The following is a 16,194-nucleotide window of genomic DNA, read 5'->3' on the forward strand; positions in this document are numbered from 1 at the left end:
AGGGCTCATGTGGTCTTCAAGACCTAAATTTCATAATCAATCAATCAATCAGAGGGATAGGACCATCAGTGGTATTTAGGAATGCTGATGACATTCACCTCTTTCTGCCTCAAGGATATAGCACACAAGTCCTTAGATACCTTCATTTTAGGCCCAGTAGTGGCAGCACAGCAGGTCATATAACAACATAAAGCCTTGAGGGAGCTCGGTGTGGAGGGGAAGACATCATAGGCAACATACACTTCATGCATGCCCTTGGGGTATCGAGTAGGAACACTCCTACATGTTTACCTGAGAGATCGTCCTCCTGCCTTCAGGTGAGGCTTCATATATGAAAACAGGTGTGTATACATGTCGTTTACGAAATTACCAAATTGCATAAAAAGAAATTTGTATTTTTCCTTACATACGAACCTACGCTTTCATATAAGTAAAGTTACCCTCTTCGTATTGCCCCACGTATTTTCGATCTCTCACTCCTCCTAGGAGGATGAGCGTAGCTACGTATGGGCTGACGCACAGAGTGGAAGATGGTAGGTCGATCCAGGTCACACCACTTGACCCGGGTATAGCATTAGGATTTTGTTTTCCAGAGACAGTTCAATAACAGCTGAAGATAGGTAATTGCAGATTCCATATATGGAAGCATAGGTTCTTATGTCAGGGTGTAACGACCCGAGTGGGCGTTATGCAGGTTCTTTAACATACTCAGGGACGGGGCTGTCATGACTGACGGCAGATGCAACAAACAAAGGAGGGAAAACAACAAAAACAATAAAATGATCTTAAAATTAATTTATTTACAATATTTATAAGTGAGTCAGGTCTGGTAAAAGATAAAAAAACCATAAATACAAAAATAAGCCAAAAGGCAGCACTAAACAAAAGCAAGTTAAACAAAAAGTAGCTTTAAACAAAAAAGGCAAAAATAAACAACAGCAGGCAGAAAAAAAAACCAAACATACGTCCTCCATCGGGTCACCAAGACAGCCCTCAGCTGCACAACAGGGACAAGACCCCACAAACCAGAATACCCCGATGGAGCGTCAGGACAGCCTCACGCTGTCATCAAAGATGAGCAGCTCGTGGTCACGACTACTCATGGTCAGACGTGCTCCGAGTGGCGTGCTCCAATTTGCTGCTCAAAAACTCGACCAACGTCGACTCCAAAACTGCCTGCTGCTGCTGCCACTGCCGCTACCTTCGCTGCCCAACCAGACCCGACTGAAGACAGAAAAAGCAGCTCACCACGAAAACATCAAAACAAAAAACTTGAAGGTAAGGAGGCAGCAATCCACAAAGGGGAACGAGCGGGGAACCAGCAGTTTCCGCAAAACCATCATAACGTGACACCTCCCCACCTAAAAAAAAAAAAAAGATTATTTTTTTACACTCAAACTCCTCCAATGCCGAAACAACCCCGCCAGCCAAAACAGAGCCATCCTGTCACGGTCGCCATTGTAACGACCGAGTGGGCGTTATGCAGGTTCTTTAACATACTCAGGACGGGGCTGTCATGACTGTGTGGCAGATGCAACAAACAAAGGAGGGGAAAACAACAAAAACAATAAAATGAGCTTAAAATTAATTTATTTACAATATTTATAAGTGAGTCAGGTCTGGTAAAAAGATAAAAAAACCATAAATACAAAAATAAGCCAAAAGGCAGCACTAAACAAAAGCAAGTTAAACAAAAAGTAGCTTTAAACAAAAAAAGGCAAAAATAAACAACAGCAGGCAGAAGAAAAAAAAAACCAAACATACGTCCTCCATCGGGTCACCAAGACAGCCCTCAGCTGCACAACAGGGACAAGACCCCACAAACCAGAATACCCCGATGGAGACGTCAGGACAGCCTCACGCTGTCATCAAAGATGAGCAGCTCGTGTTCACACGACTACTCATGGTCACACTCCACCTCTACGACGTGCTCACTCGTAGGCGTGCTCCAATTTGCTGCTCAAAAACTCGACCAACGTCGACTCAAAAACTGCCTGCTGCTGCTGCCACTGCCGCTACCTTCGCTGCCCAACCAGACCCGACTGAAGACAGAAAAACGGCAGCTCCACGAAAACATCAAAACAAAAAAACTTGAAGGTAAGGAGGCAGCAATCCACAAAGGGAACGAGCGGGGAACCAGCAGTTCCCGCAAAACCATCATAACGTGACACCTCCCCACCTAAAAGAAAAAAAAAAAAGATTATTTTTTTACACTCAAGCTCCCCCTCCAATGCCGTAACAACCCGCCAGCCAAAACAGAGCCATCCTGTCACGGTCGCCATTGTAACGACCGAGTGGGCGTTATGCAGGTTCTTTAACATACTCAGGACGGGCTGTCATGACTGACGGCAGATGCAACAAACAAAGGAGGGGAAAACAACAAAAACAATAAAATGAGCTTAAAATTAATTTATTTACAATATTTATAAGTGAGTCAGGTCTGGTAAAAAGATAAAAAAACCATAAATACAAAAATAAGCCAAAAGGCAGCACTAAACAAAAGCAAGTTAAACAAAAAGTAGCTTTAAACAAAAAAAAGGCAAAAATAAACAACAGCAGGCAGAAGAAAAAAAAAACCAAACATACGTCCTCCATCGGGTCACCAAGACAGCCCTCAGCTGCACAACAGGGACAAGACCCCACAAACCAGAATACCCCGATGGAGACGTCAGGACAGCCTCACGCTGTCATCAAAGATGAGCAGCTCGTGGTCACACGACTACTCATGGTCACACTCCACCTTAGGCGTGCTCCAATTTGCTGCTCAAAAACTCGACCAACGTCGACTCCAAAACTGCCTGCTGCTGCTGCCATTTGCTACCTTTGCCCAACCAGACCAGTTCTGAAGACAGAAAAACGGCAGCTCACCACGAAAACATCAAAACAAAAAAACTTGAAGGAGGCAGCAATCCACAAAAGGGGAGCGGGAACCAGCAGTTCCGCAAAACCATCATAACGTCAGGGAAAATACAAATTTATTTTTAATTTGTTATATTTACTTGTTTTCAGCACGTCAAAAAAAAAAAGTTAAAGTTCAATACTTCCAAGAAGTTATTTACTTTTATTTAACGATGTGCTGCCAGATATTTGGGAGTAACAGCAGAACTCATATCAAAAGAAGGTCAGCAGATCATTAGTCCAATACAGTACTTCTTTGGAGGTATAACACAATACCCTGAGGGTGTGAGACTATTTTCTGCTACCTTTGCCGTAGGCATACTCGTTTAACACAAGTTATTAATGACTGGCAGACTCCATCCACATTAATGATTGCATGGTCCACAGGTTGTTAGGCATTTGTTGATTGAATACGCCAGTCTTGGGAATCTCAGGATTCTTATTCCTCAATGAAGCTCATGGCAGTGATGGACAGGTACATCCTTATCAGGATTCTTGGAGATGATGTTTTATACGATGATAGTGGCATTTTGAGGTTCATATTAGAACTGGTTTTCTTAGTTATTAAGAATAGATACATTTTAATTGCTTAATTTCCTGAAGTTGCATTATGAGCATTTTAATAACCTTAGGAGGTATGGTGTTTTTTACAAGGTGTAATGACATAGTGAGTTTTTTGTACAATATGTTTGGAAAATTATATTTATAGCACACCAGAATCCCAGTGATTTTATAAATGCTGTAAAGTTAATTATCATGTTTTTATAGGGCAGAGGATAAAAATTGCTGAGGATTCTGCTGGGGTATCCAACAACAAAGATTGTGTGGATGCATCCAGCTCCCAGGGTCAATCTTCAAAAGTTGTCAGTGCATCTGAACAGCCATCATATACTTCTGTACCAAAGGTAGGCAGTGACTCAGAAACAAACTGTAATCCTGCCTTTATGGAACCTGAAACATTGCTTTATTGTCTAGAAGAAACTGAAAGTACTGTTAACACAAATGTGGATGGTCAGAAAAATTCCAAGTTGTTCCAGTTAAAGAAAAAGATGCCAAAGGTACGCCCCAAAAGAGCCAGGAAAGCCCGTTACGATGCTGATTACGTGGAGATTGATGAATTATTTTGCAGTGAAGAGGAAGATACTGATTCTGCTCCAGAAGTCCAAGGTTTCCGTATGAGAGCTGAGACTGCGAGTGATCAAAGTACTCAGACCATTTTGCAGCATACCTACATTAGGAATCTGGAAGACGAATGCTATAATTTAAGATGTGAGTTATCACGAATTAAAGGAAAATATATGTTCAAAGACATGGAGCTTGAGATGTTTAAGGACAATGATGAAAAAGTTAAATACTTAACAGGGTTAGAAAACTATGATATGTTAAAGGCTCTCAGTGACATTATCAGCGACTGTCAACGACATCTCGTTAGATTAAGCTGTTTCCAACAGCTTATGGTTACCTTGATGAAGATTAAGTTGAATTTGCCAATGAAATTTTTTGGAGTGTTATTTAATGTCAACCTAACTGGTATATCCAGGCTATTTAATGAAACAATTGATATCCTTTTCAAGAAGCTAGTCCCGCTTTATATTGTGTGGCCCAGCAGGGAGGATATGAGGAAAATACTTCCTTCTGAACTGAATGACTGTCAGAACTGTGTATATATAACAGATACATTTGATTTACAAGTAGACCTGTCGAGTGGGCCATCATCAACATTTAACAAAGTTGATGGTGGAAATAATCTAGACTTGAATACTTCAAGTAAAGGCCAGACCGTAAGGCGATTTCTCATGACAGTAGCCCCTCAGGGGTCTGTGATTTTTATTTCAAAGGGAGTGCTTGGAGAAGTAAGTGACAGAACTCTTGCTCTTGAAAGTGGGTTTTTTGAAAACATCACCCCAGGGGATGTTATCTTAACAGAAAAAGAACTGGGTATTGATGATGCTGTTGCTGTAATGGGTGCAACTCTCAGAAGCTCTAATTCTGTAAAGAGTTCTGGGAAAGCTTTGATGAACCAGGGAGTGGAGGAAAATCCAAGGCTGGCACGTATTAAAAGAGTTATCCAGCTTTTAAAAAAGAAATATATGATTTTGGATAACAAAATTCCCATAAATTGGGTAAAGGTTTCTGAAAAAGAAACTTATACAACACTTGACAAAATTGTTCACATAGTTTGTGCTCTGTCAAATATGGCTAATAGAGTTTGGTCATATGAAAAGTATCTCCCTCCAAAGATGCAAAGTGTTCCTACCTAGGTAAGATAAGTTGAGAAAATGGAAGTCTTACCAAGAAAGAAATAGTTTAGCCAGTGGGGAAAGTACAAAGCTGTAGATGTTTTATTTATACAATTACAAAGAAAAAATGCAGGAAAATATGAGTCATTGGTGTTAAATATTGTGCTGTGAAGGTGCCAACACAATATATAATTCTTTGGTGGCTGTTATGTTGTTAATTTTGCATATTTAATGTGAAACAAAATACTTTAAACGTAACAAGTTATTATTTGGGATTAATTTTACCTGCTGTTAAAGATAGCTTATATCTCCATGGCGATAGGCGAGTCAGCATTCAAACAAAAGATCGAAAGGCTGCCCGGGTGACTGCTTAGTACACATGTTCTCCACCAGGTGTGTTTCGAATGTTTCAGCTCTTATCAGAATTTTCCTTGTTGCCATTTTGTATAGGTGTTTGTTGGTATTTCATGGATGTATGCTTCTATCATGGTACTCTATATTTATTTATCTTAGGATGCCTTCCTGGAATCAAGGCTAAGAAAATAAGGTTCTGAAGGAATGATTACTGCGTTAGCAGGATGTACTGTAGATTTTTTTGGAGATAAACACTGAGCTGGCTGCTGTGGTACAAAATGTGATCTTAAGAATAGATGTGAGGAAGTAGGGATTTTCAAAGGATTTTCTGCATAAGTTTGTTAGTATAGGAAGAGAAGGGAAGCCGATAGATTGCAAACGCAGCTAGTTTGGTCAGGTCACCAACCTGTCATTTCTCCCTCTTCTCCAGGTCATTTGCCTGTAGCTATTCATATTCAGTCTAGGCTCTTCCTTTGTTAATGCTTTAGTTAGTACTGAGACTTCTTTAGCTCCACCTGCTGCTCCCGTCTTTACATAGGATTTTGCTTGTGAACACAAGCTGGAACAGCCATTAACTTTCACACAGGATCCTTAGATACCAACAGTAGTGGGGGAAGCCCTGCCCACTCGTTGGTCTGCACTCCACATTGCTCTCAGCCACTGTAGTGTGAAGACATCTATGCGCTTCTCTGTCTGACTGCCATTCACTTTCCTTTTGTTATTTTTTCTGTGCTGTATGATTGTGTGTGATTGTTTGCTTATATTTCCATAATGTATATCCTGAACTTACAACAGCCTAGGGAGAGGAAACCTTTAATTATTAGGCATTGTCCAGGTGCGTATCATGCAGGAAGCATGATTGCAACCAAACTAGCCCTTGTAGTGAGTGTCAAGTCTGGCCTTCTGAACAGTGGGTGAGATGTCTTCAGAAAAAGAAGAAATAGAAGAAGGTTTCTTTGATGTCATCGGAGTGCAGTACTCCGCCAGTGACACTGAAGATTCTCCTTGGTTCCTTCCTGCCCCCGCCCAAGTGCTCCACCTGCTGTTGCCCCTCTTAAGGAAGAGGTTTCTCCTTGGCCATCTCATACTGCTTCATCAGTAGAGAGCCAGCGGAGAGGAGCGGATGACCAGTTTGACTACTCTCCGGCAGTCTCCTTTCCCTCGGAGGCAGAGTTGTCCTCAGAAGGACACTCCTTGGGGCAAAAGGAGAGTGCCTCACCTAACCCAACTTGTCTTGCAGGTGTTGTGGAGCCCGAGGGGCTTAGGGAGTTATGGCCACCTCTAGGCCTCCCGGGGGAGCCAAGTGTTGAGGGATTTATCTCCCACTTGAAGGCCTCCAAAGGCCTTCCAGTAACTGCTTCCACTGTGACTGTGATGACTTCCATGGTTACGGTGTCTACTGGCTTGAGGGCCACCAGTATAAAAATGATAGCATCTCACTTGCTTCCAGTAGTGTGCCCACAGGTGTTACCCTCTACATCTTTATCCCTTGGTGATGACCTCCTCCACATCCTGCTGTCCAAGGCCCACCTCAGCTGGAAGGTGAAGTCAAAGAAGAGGAATAGGAAGTCTTCGTCATTGTCTTCGTCTTCATTGAGTGCTGTCACCTCCTCCCTTGCTACTTCCAAACCTAGAAAGCAGAGGAAGAAGGAGGTTGCCTCACTCATCTGTCAGAAGTTCCATATGGCTTCTGATGGCCAGCCTTCCCCCAAGGAGAAAGCTGCTGGGTCTCTCACTAGCAGTACTCCCAGTACTGCAGCTCCCATTGCTGATGGCATGGGAGCAATTGCTGCCTGGGGTTCCACGGACCCCCGGCGCACTGGTACCTGTCCTGGAAATTCACTTTCCCGGGCTGGTAAGGGTCCCCAGTCTATGGACCTGGGCACAAAGTCATCTTACAACATTACCCTTAAAAATATATGGCTTACAGCTAAGCATAAAAACTTAGATTACCTCTTTATCCAGGGACATCTATTTTCTCTCATGCAATATTGAAGCTGGCCTGTTAGTTTTTTCAGTAGATAGGGGAGACATTGGTATTCACAAGGTTAACTATGTTCTTGAATATTTCAGTATATATGGGAAAAAAATACATATGATGGATATTTTGCTGTGTTTACATTAATGTTCATATTTGAAAATTAATAAATAATTTTTTTAAATAAAAATAAAATAACATGAAAATACAATAATTAGTGAATATTTCTAGACAAAAAATCTGCAGATTACTGAATTTTTTGCAAATAATTCTGGAATAATTTCCACAGAAAAATCTGCAAATGGGTGAAGCCGAGACTCCAGAACCGCGAATAGGCGAGGGTTGATTGTAACTAATACTGTATATCTTTATTTTGTTATCAGCAAAATTGCTTTTCTGTGCAACTTTTAATTTTACATACAGGCAGTCCCTGGTTAACGGCGGGCTCGGTTAACAGCGATCTGGTTTAATGGCACTTGTCTAGCGATGAAAATCAGCAATTTTTGGTGCTGAAAATCGCTGATTTCCGCTCATCGGCGCCAATAATTGGATATTGGCGCCCATACATACCTAACAGAGGCACCGATAACCGAAAAACAGCGCGGCACCGATAACCCCCGAAAATTGCCGAAAACCGCCGATTTTCGGTTAGCAGCGATTTTTGGTTATCATCACACCCTCAGAAACGGAACCCCGCCGATAACCAGGGACTGCCTGTACGTATTAATTTTGAAAATTGGCCGTGATTTTTTTCAACTACAAAACAGTTGAACTTGGAGGTCAAATTTCTAAATTTCCCCGCTAGAGAATTCTCATTATTAATTGTAGAATAAGTGGTAAAAATTTGAAGCAAATCCCTTCCGTCATAAGGTAGAAACAGTCATTTACTTTATATGGGGCCGTATGGTGTCAATTAGTCCAAGTCGTCTTTGTACCTTTCAGGAATCAGTTCAGCATTCAGGTTCTGATAGATGGCCAATTGCAGGCCTCCTGGCGTGCTTGGAGAGACTTACGAGCAGAACCTTAAGTGGACTGAAGGAGAGTTATGATTCCTTTTAGGTTCCTCTCCAGTGGTTTTGCCTCTTTCAGCTGTTCCTTTGTGTTCTCTCCAGCAGAAGTATCTCATTCTTTAGTGGGAGGTTGTAAATTAAAGAGAATGAAATGGAGCAGGTGTCTGTAATTCACTGGGATTTTACCTTTGACATTTTCCTAGCTCCATAAGCAACTGGAGATTGGCACCCAGTGTTTGACATATTGAGACTGAACAACTTTATGTGTCTGTCCTCATGATTTTTGGTTTTTCTAGCATGGTTTAATGACTTTCCAAAAGAATGATAGGATATTTCAGTGGACGTGCAGAGACATTTTTCTCATACCAGTACATCCTCAGTCACGCAAGTTCCGTCGAGGTGTAAGGTGTATATACAGAGAAGGCATTGCTGTTCAAGTTGCTTTGTTTTGGCTCGTGTACAGCACCTCTATAAGCATCCACAGGGAATGTGTTGCCCATAGGCAGATGGTGTCAACTTCTAGGAATTCTTTTCCACAGAGTCAACTAGTTCAAGGTGGCCAACTCTGTCAACAGTATTCCAAAGGTTAAGGATCCATTGCTTCACTTGGCTCAGTCTCTGTGAATTATGATTTTCAGTTGACTTCCGTAACTCCAGTATACATTCTTATCTGGTGATGTGGGTATACTTGCAATTTGCAGGCTTGTCTGTCAGAAGATTAATAGGCACTTGCTTCTAGAAGAATTTTAACTCTTAGGGAAGTTTCTTACGTGGTTAGGGCTTTCTTTGTTAGGAAACATGGCCTTACCTAAGAATTTTTCAGAATAATCAGGCAGAATTGCAGTACAGTCTCAGCATAAGAGATTACAACTTCCAGATAACGTTCATTAAACTTGTAAGTAATCCAGGGCCATCATTGTCGCCGTTTTGTAGGACGGACACTGAAACTTAAGAGTGGCCTATTTTTAAACATACGTCCATGTAATGTTTTTCCCCTCTGTCTTGTAACACCAAACAAAGAATTTTGACAAGTGTCGCTACACTGACTTAAAATACACTATAGAATAGTCAACACTTACCTGATAAAGCTTACAATACAATGGTCGACACTTCATCTGGTAAAGCTTACAAGACATCAGGATGGTGGAAAGACTGTCAAAGAATCCTAGTAGGTTTATCCTTGGTCAGAAACAAAGTCATAGCAGAAATATTGCTTCTTTGAGTGAAATGAACATGATATTTGTTTGATAGTTCATTCTGCAGGACAGTGTTTTTGGTGATTGAGTATTCAAGAAGAACAAAACTTCCTACAAAGTAGGCATTACATCCACAAGTTAGACAGTTTCTGTGGGATGACAAGGGTACTCAGGTGTGGACTTAGCATGCAGATGAATAGGAACAGTCAGTCGATTACTGCTCCTTTGAGGGCCCTCAGGCTTGAGCAGTGGATGCATTTCTTTAAGTTTGGCCTAATTCAGACTTGTAGGCCTTTCATCTTTATCTGCTTAAGAAAGTATTGAGCACATTTCAAGTACAAGAATTGCTCTGACTCCTGGAGAGCCCTAGTAGCCTCAGAGCAAATGATTTTCAGACTTTCTAGCTCTCTCGGTAGATGTCTCTTATTCTTCTGCATCCCACACTTAACTGCTTGGAGATGCTTGACTGTCTCCTGCTAATAAGGGGTTTTTCAAAGGTATCATGGGTGCTATCCTTAATCAAGTGGAAAACAAATGTGACCTTGTATCTGAAGCAGTGGTTTGTGTATTGCTCAGGATGCTGTTATAGAGGTATTTTCAGCACCTGTACCACTGTAGACATCAAAGTCTCTCTGATTTCTTAGATATGGTAAGAGTTTTTTGCTTTGTTATTTCAAGGTTATTGTTCCATGCTTTCTTTGGTATTGCATCATGTGCAATTAGATCTGGCTGATGATCAGCATCTTTAGGCTGTGAAATCAGTCAAGATTGAAGCCCTACAACTCGGTATTAATCTCTCTCTGGGATTTAGATGCATGCCTAAGTTTTATCTGCAGATCATTTTTAGCCTCAAGGATGAGTTCCATTGAATTATTTACCACAGTCCGCAGTTAGAGTAAATTTATTGCAAGCACTCTCCTTAAGGCTGTTGTAAGGGAATGCGATTTTATCTTTTTGCCTTAGAGCTGAGAATGACGTTAAGGCAAAGTTTTTCCGAGAGCTGTAAGATTTCCAGTTTAACCTCTTTGGTGGAAACATTTCCCTGTTCTGTTGGGGTGATTAAAACTTACTTCAATAGGTTAAGCCTAGAGGAGACAAATTTATCCTTATTTTTGTGATTTTAGAAGATCTAGAATGTCTTTGTCAAAGGTTAAGCCTGAAATAGGCAAAGTTGACCTATTTTGTTGTTGTAGAAAATCTAGAGTGCCATTGTCAAAGGTTGAGCGTGGAAGAGTCAAAGTTAACCTTTTGTTTTGTGGTTTTAGAAAACCTAGAATGTCCTTAACAGAGGTTAAGTCTGGAAGAGGTAAAGTTAACTCTGTGGTTTTAGAAAACCTAGAATGTCTTTGTCAAAGGTTAAGCCTGGAGGAGGCAAAGTTAACCTTTTGTTTTGTTGGTTAGAAAACCTAGAATGTCTCTGTCAAAGGTTAAGCCTGGAAGAGAGAAAGTTAACCTTTTGTTTTGCAGTTTTAGAAACCTAGAACGTCTTTGTCAAAGAACACAAGGTTCTCTGTGACGTATTTGATTAGGCTAGTGTATGAGAACCAGCTCCATACCTTTTACCTTTATTGAAGGTAAATATTCTTAATGTGAGAGCTGTTGCAACCTCATTTAGTTTTACGATGACCATTAGTTGCCTGAGGATGGGATTAATGTGGCCCAGTAGAAGTGCAGTTTGGTTTTTGCTGCACATTATCTTAAGTATGCAGAATTGTTTTATGAAAACAGTAAAGCCCTTAGTCCACTTTTAGTAGTAGGTAAAGTCATTTCCTGAACTGAAGAAAGAGAAATCTTTTAGGTTCTTTGTTTTAAATCCTAGGTTTTAATATTTTGGGGATCATGAAGGTATATATTTTATATAGGAGTGTATCTGTATATCATAAAGGTAGTTATTTACAGTGACTCGTTTCATAGGGTTTTTGGACCCAGGCACAGAGGTCTCCTCACGCTGCTTCTGTTTCACTCTGGCTGAATTGAAGCTGCTTCCTCCACAAGGCTGCTCTTCGTTGCACACATATGAGAGCCTTGCTCCCTGAGTGGAATCCAATTTATGGTGGCAGTAAGATCCAGAAAAGATTCCAGATCAGGCAAGAATGTTTTGGGTTTCATGTAAGAAACCTTTAGCTTGATTGGCTGAGCAGATTCCATATAGCACCACTACCCACCATCCTCATCTCAGTGTGTGAATCAGCTGTCTTTAACAGTAGGTAAGATTCATCCCAAATAATATAAATTTTCATAATAAAATTTATTATTTGGACACTTCCCTACTGTTAAAGTAGACCCCACCCAGCCTCCCCACAACTTAATTGACTGTCAAGGAGAATTTTGACAAGAGCTAAAACATTCCAAACACACTTTGTGGTGAACAGGGGTACTAGACAGTCATCTAGGCAGCCATGCAATCTTTTGTTTTGAATGCTGACTTGCTTATCGCCGTGAAGATGTAAGTTATCTTTAACTGTAGGTAAGTATCCAAATAATCAATTTTATTGTGAAAATTTATATTTTTGTAAGCTGTTTTTTGAGTGTATTGTGTCTTGTTTCATTATGAAATTTTGTGTAAATTCTGTAATATATTCCTCTTGATCTTGTTTCTCAAAGTAGCTGTACCGAATATTGTACATATGCAATGTGAATTCTCATTTTAGATTTTATATATGCTTTTGATACTTTCATTGGAATATCTAGATTTCATTGAAAAAAAATAAAACTGTATTTTGTTTATATTGTATTAAGTACAGTAGTGATTTTTATATAAGAATTTATATGTGAACACAGAACTGTATGTTGTAGAATTGTATGGTTTAATAAGATGGAAATAATTTCTATCCTTGCACTGTATATAAATTGTAATAGTTTAGCCAACAATAAATTTTCTAAATAATTATATACTGTATTATTATTGTTAGGGTCCTCCAGACTTGAGTGAGGGATGGAGGCATCAGAGAGTAACAGTTTAATCAAGTAAAAATTTAACACCTCCTGAGTTCCAGTGGAGAGACCAGACATTGAAATTATAGAACACACTGTTTCCTTGAGAACACTGAATTGTGAAGCTGGCCAATAAAAAAAAAAATGTAAAAGCATTGATGAAATAGAGTGCTAGAATACTGGTGATTACAGCATGTGTATTTCATTCTGGTAAATATTAGTGCAGTTATGCCACATTATACATGGGTAACCCATTTCATGACCCCTGCACATCCCTGAAACTGCATACAAGAATAAACACCTTATGTAACTGAGTACAGACAGAAGCTTAACCCTCTAAACCAGTGGTTCTTAAACTTGGGGGCACCAGAAGCTTCCAAGGGGGACACAAGCAGGGTTGCTAGATGGTGCCTGTTGTTTTTTTAATTTGTGACGTTAATTGCAAAATTGCCAAAAACATTTTCACTGCTTCCAAATGTTTTATAATTATTATCTCAAAACATGCCAAAAATTCAAAATATAAGAAATTTACATTTCAAATCTTGTTTATGAATTGTCTTTTATTGTTATAAGATTTTCCCATTTTCTATGAACATTGTTTGTTCCATTGAAATATAGTACAGTGCATTCTTATAAAACATTTAACAGCAATGAAACAAAAATCTATCATTCATCCATATACTCATATAAGCAGTGAAGTAAAATAGTATACAAATAGACAACATATTGTTTATAGTTGGCAAAATTTCATGGGATCTATACATAATGCAGAGAGGGGCTCAAGGAAAAAAAGTATAAGAACCACTGCTCTAAACAGTCTTCTTACTGGCCTTGGCTTCATCAAAGAAATTAGGCGCACTTCATGGACTCTCTTTTAATGTTAAACACTCGATGGGTTGGGGGTCCATAGCCTTCAAATTTGTCCCAGAATTCATAGCCAAGACTCAAAATCCCTTGGTTCACAATGACAGGTTTGAGTCATTCTCAATCCCCTCCCTTGGAGATTTTGTAGGTAACGGCCCAGACAAGTTACTTTCATGTCGTGTCAGGGTACTGCATAGCTATCGAAAAAGGACTCAACATCTCTGACCTGCATGTCGAAGACTTTTTGTTAGCACAGGCCGTAACAAGAAAGAAGTGTCCAAGAACACCATCTCCTTTTGGCTATGTGAAGTGATTAGACAAGCATACAGTAACTCTTCACATACAGATGTCAATACAGTGCATGTAAAACCCCATGATGTTAGGGCTTTGGCCCTTCCATTGCTTTCAAAAAGAACTGTCGGTTCATAGGATGCTAAAGATTGGTACGTGGCTTCACCAAACGACTTTCACATCCTTCTATCTGCAGGACATTACCCATAGGTCCTCGGACACTTTCCTTTGGTCCAGTAAAAGTAAGTAAGTATACCTTAGTTTTACCAGACCAATGAGCTGATTAACAGCTCTCCTAGGGCTGGCCCGACGGATTAGACTTATTTTACGTGGCTAAGAACCAATTGGTTACTTAGCAACGGGACCTACAGCTTATTGTGGAATCCGAACCACATCATAGCAAGAAATGAATTTCTATCACCAGAAATAAATTCCTCTTAACTCTTCATCAGCCGGCCGGGGAATTGAACTCCGGCCGAGCGAGTGCCAGTCCGCAGCTCTACCGACTCACCCAACGAAGAGCTTCCTTTGGTCCAGTGGTGGCTGCTCAACAAGTTGTGTAGCTCATCCTGTGCCCCAACCAGAATAGTTTGTATCTTACCTAAGATGTTGGTTATGAAAGTGAGAATGAATGGGATGAATGGCCTTCTTCCTTTCTCTTTCTTTTCCTCCTCTTCCGGTGGGCAGCGGAGAGATTTGAACCATCATTTGCCGGAACTGGTTAGATACAGATGAGTGAGCACTCATTCTGTTTGTCATATTTGATTGTTCTTAAGCAATACAAATTTTTTAATAGAAGCAAGCTCCCTCCTCTCTCTTAGAAGGGGAGAGAGGAACTGACAACAGACTAAGGTTGGTAGCTAACATGCATTTTGTTGTCTCCAACAATTACAGGTTCTTTTCCTTCTTCCAAGACAATGTAGACAGGAGTTGTTCCCATTGTCTCTTAGCCTGGATGTCTGCCTGTTGAGTAACCCTATGCTCTAACAGCCGGCCAGGAATTGAGCCCATGTGAGGTGAACCATCAGTTGGTTCTAAAGCCAAAAGTCACTCCTTACGTTAAGACCAAGAAAAAGTTGATCCTTACATTAAGACCAAGGGTTTGTTTTGTATATGGATAAATGACAAATGACAAATTTTAAATCAATTTGTATTTTTCATAACTAACAAACCTGCATTCTCAACGTACATGACCCATCTCAAGCCACCCCTCATACAGTTACCTGGGCTAGAAGAAAACTGAAGCTTCACAACATCCACTAGGGGGAAACCAGATCAGACTCTGCCCACCTCTTTCCCCATTGATTATCTCCCATTGCCACCAAAACCTTGTGCTATTAATAGCCGGACTCCAGCTGGGTGCTTGAGAAAATCCCCTTAGGCTATCTCCCATTGCCACCAAAACCTTGTGCTATTAATAGCCGGACTCCAGCTGGGTGCTTGAGAAAATCCCCTTACATTAAGACCTCAGGTTTGTTAGGTATGAAAAATACAAATTGATTTAAAATTTGTCATGTTTGAAAGATGTAACAAGAGGAAAATCTCACAGTTGCAGTATGAAATAATTGTTAGGAGAGGGTGGATAGCAAGATGGAAGAAAGATAATATGGATGGAGTACAGTAAAAGGAATGAAAGGGGTTGCAGCTAGGGCTGAAGGGACACTTCAAAGAACCTTAAGTAAAGCCTCCAGTGCACCCCGTGTGTGCACTGACAGCACTGCCCCCCTACAGGGAGTAGTATGTATTGGTTGTACATGGTAAAGAATTATTAAAATCATGGATAAAGTATTTCTTTTACAGTATTAGTAAGAAAATTTTGAACTACTGTAAATTTGCAGTGTAAATGTAAATTTAAGATCAGTACGTAGCACTAAATGTGCAGTAGTCTGGACTGGGAGCGATGATCTAGCATAAACATTTTTGTTTTATGTAGTGAAAAATATGACAAAGCACCATGAAATAGAAATCACAATGGTAAAGAGAGGGAAAGTATGTAAGGAAGGTTCTTAGCATAGCATCAGAATGTTTTTCTCTCTCTCTCTGACTTGATAGCCTATTACAGTTTTGAAATACATATAGTGTAGCTCAAAAGAGACAAACAAAAAAAAATGAACTTGGTAATTACTGATAGCAGCCTCCTTAGTGCTTTAGTGTGATGACGATAACAGTAATGAAATGAAGATGAATGATGGCGTGGGCAGTGTGTGTAAGCTATTGACCCTCTAGCAATACTGTAGTGCAGAAACGGTATCTGGGTCGTCTTCAGAGCTTGGAGGAAGCAGAGGAAACTCAAGGGAAGGAGATGGTGACAGCTGTATAATATCAGGATCTGATGAATTTGTAGGCTGGGGATCATCAGTAGTTGACACTTCCTTTCTTTTTCTTGAAGTGTCATAATTGTCTATTCTTACCTTTGCCCTTTTAGTTCG

At 40.3% G+C, this 16,194-nt stretch overlaps 1 protein-coding gene across 2 annotated transcripts in view; it reads left to right on the forward strand.

Annotated features, from left to right (window-relative positions):
- LOC136827952 (uncharacterized) overlaps positions 1 to 12,566 on the forward strand; it is a 79,852-nt gene extending 67,286 nt beyond the window's left edge. For both annotated transcript variants that reach the window (XM_067085509.1, XM_067085510.1), the window contains one exon: positions 3,667 to 12,566. In XM_067085509.1, coding sequence (XP_066941610.1) covers positions 3,667 to 5,159 — 1,493 coding nt within the window. In that variant the 3' untranslated portion in view covers positions 5,160 to 12,566. The remainder of the gene's footprint in view (positions 1 to 3,666) is intronic.
- Positions 12,567 to 16,194: the final 3,628 nt, after the last annotated feature.

This window comes from Macrobrachium rosenbergii, chromosome 42, assembly GCF_040412425.1.
Source record: "Macrobrachium rosenbergii isolate ZJJX-2024 chromosome 42, ASM4041242v1, whole genome shotgun sequence".
Classification (NCBI taxonomy): Eukaryota; Metazoa; Arthropoda; class Malacostraca; order Decapoda; family Palaemonidae; genus Macrobrachium; species Macrobrachium rosenbergii.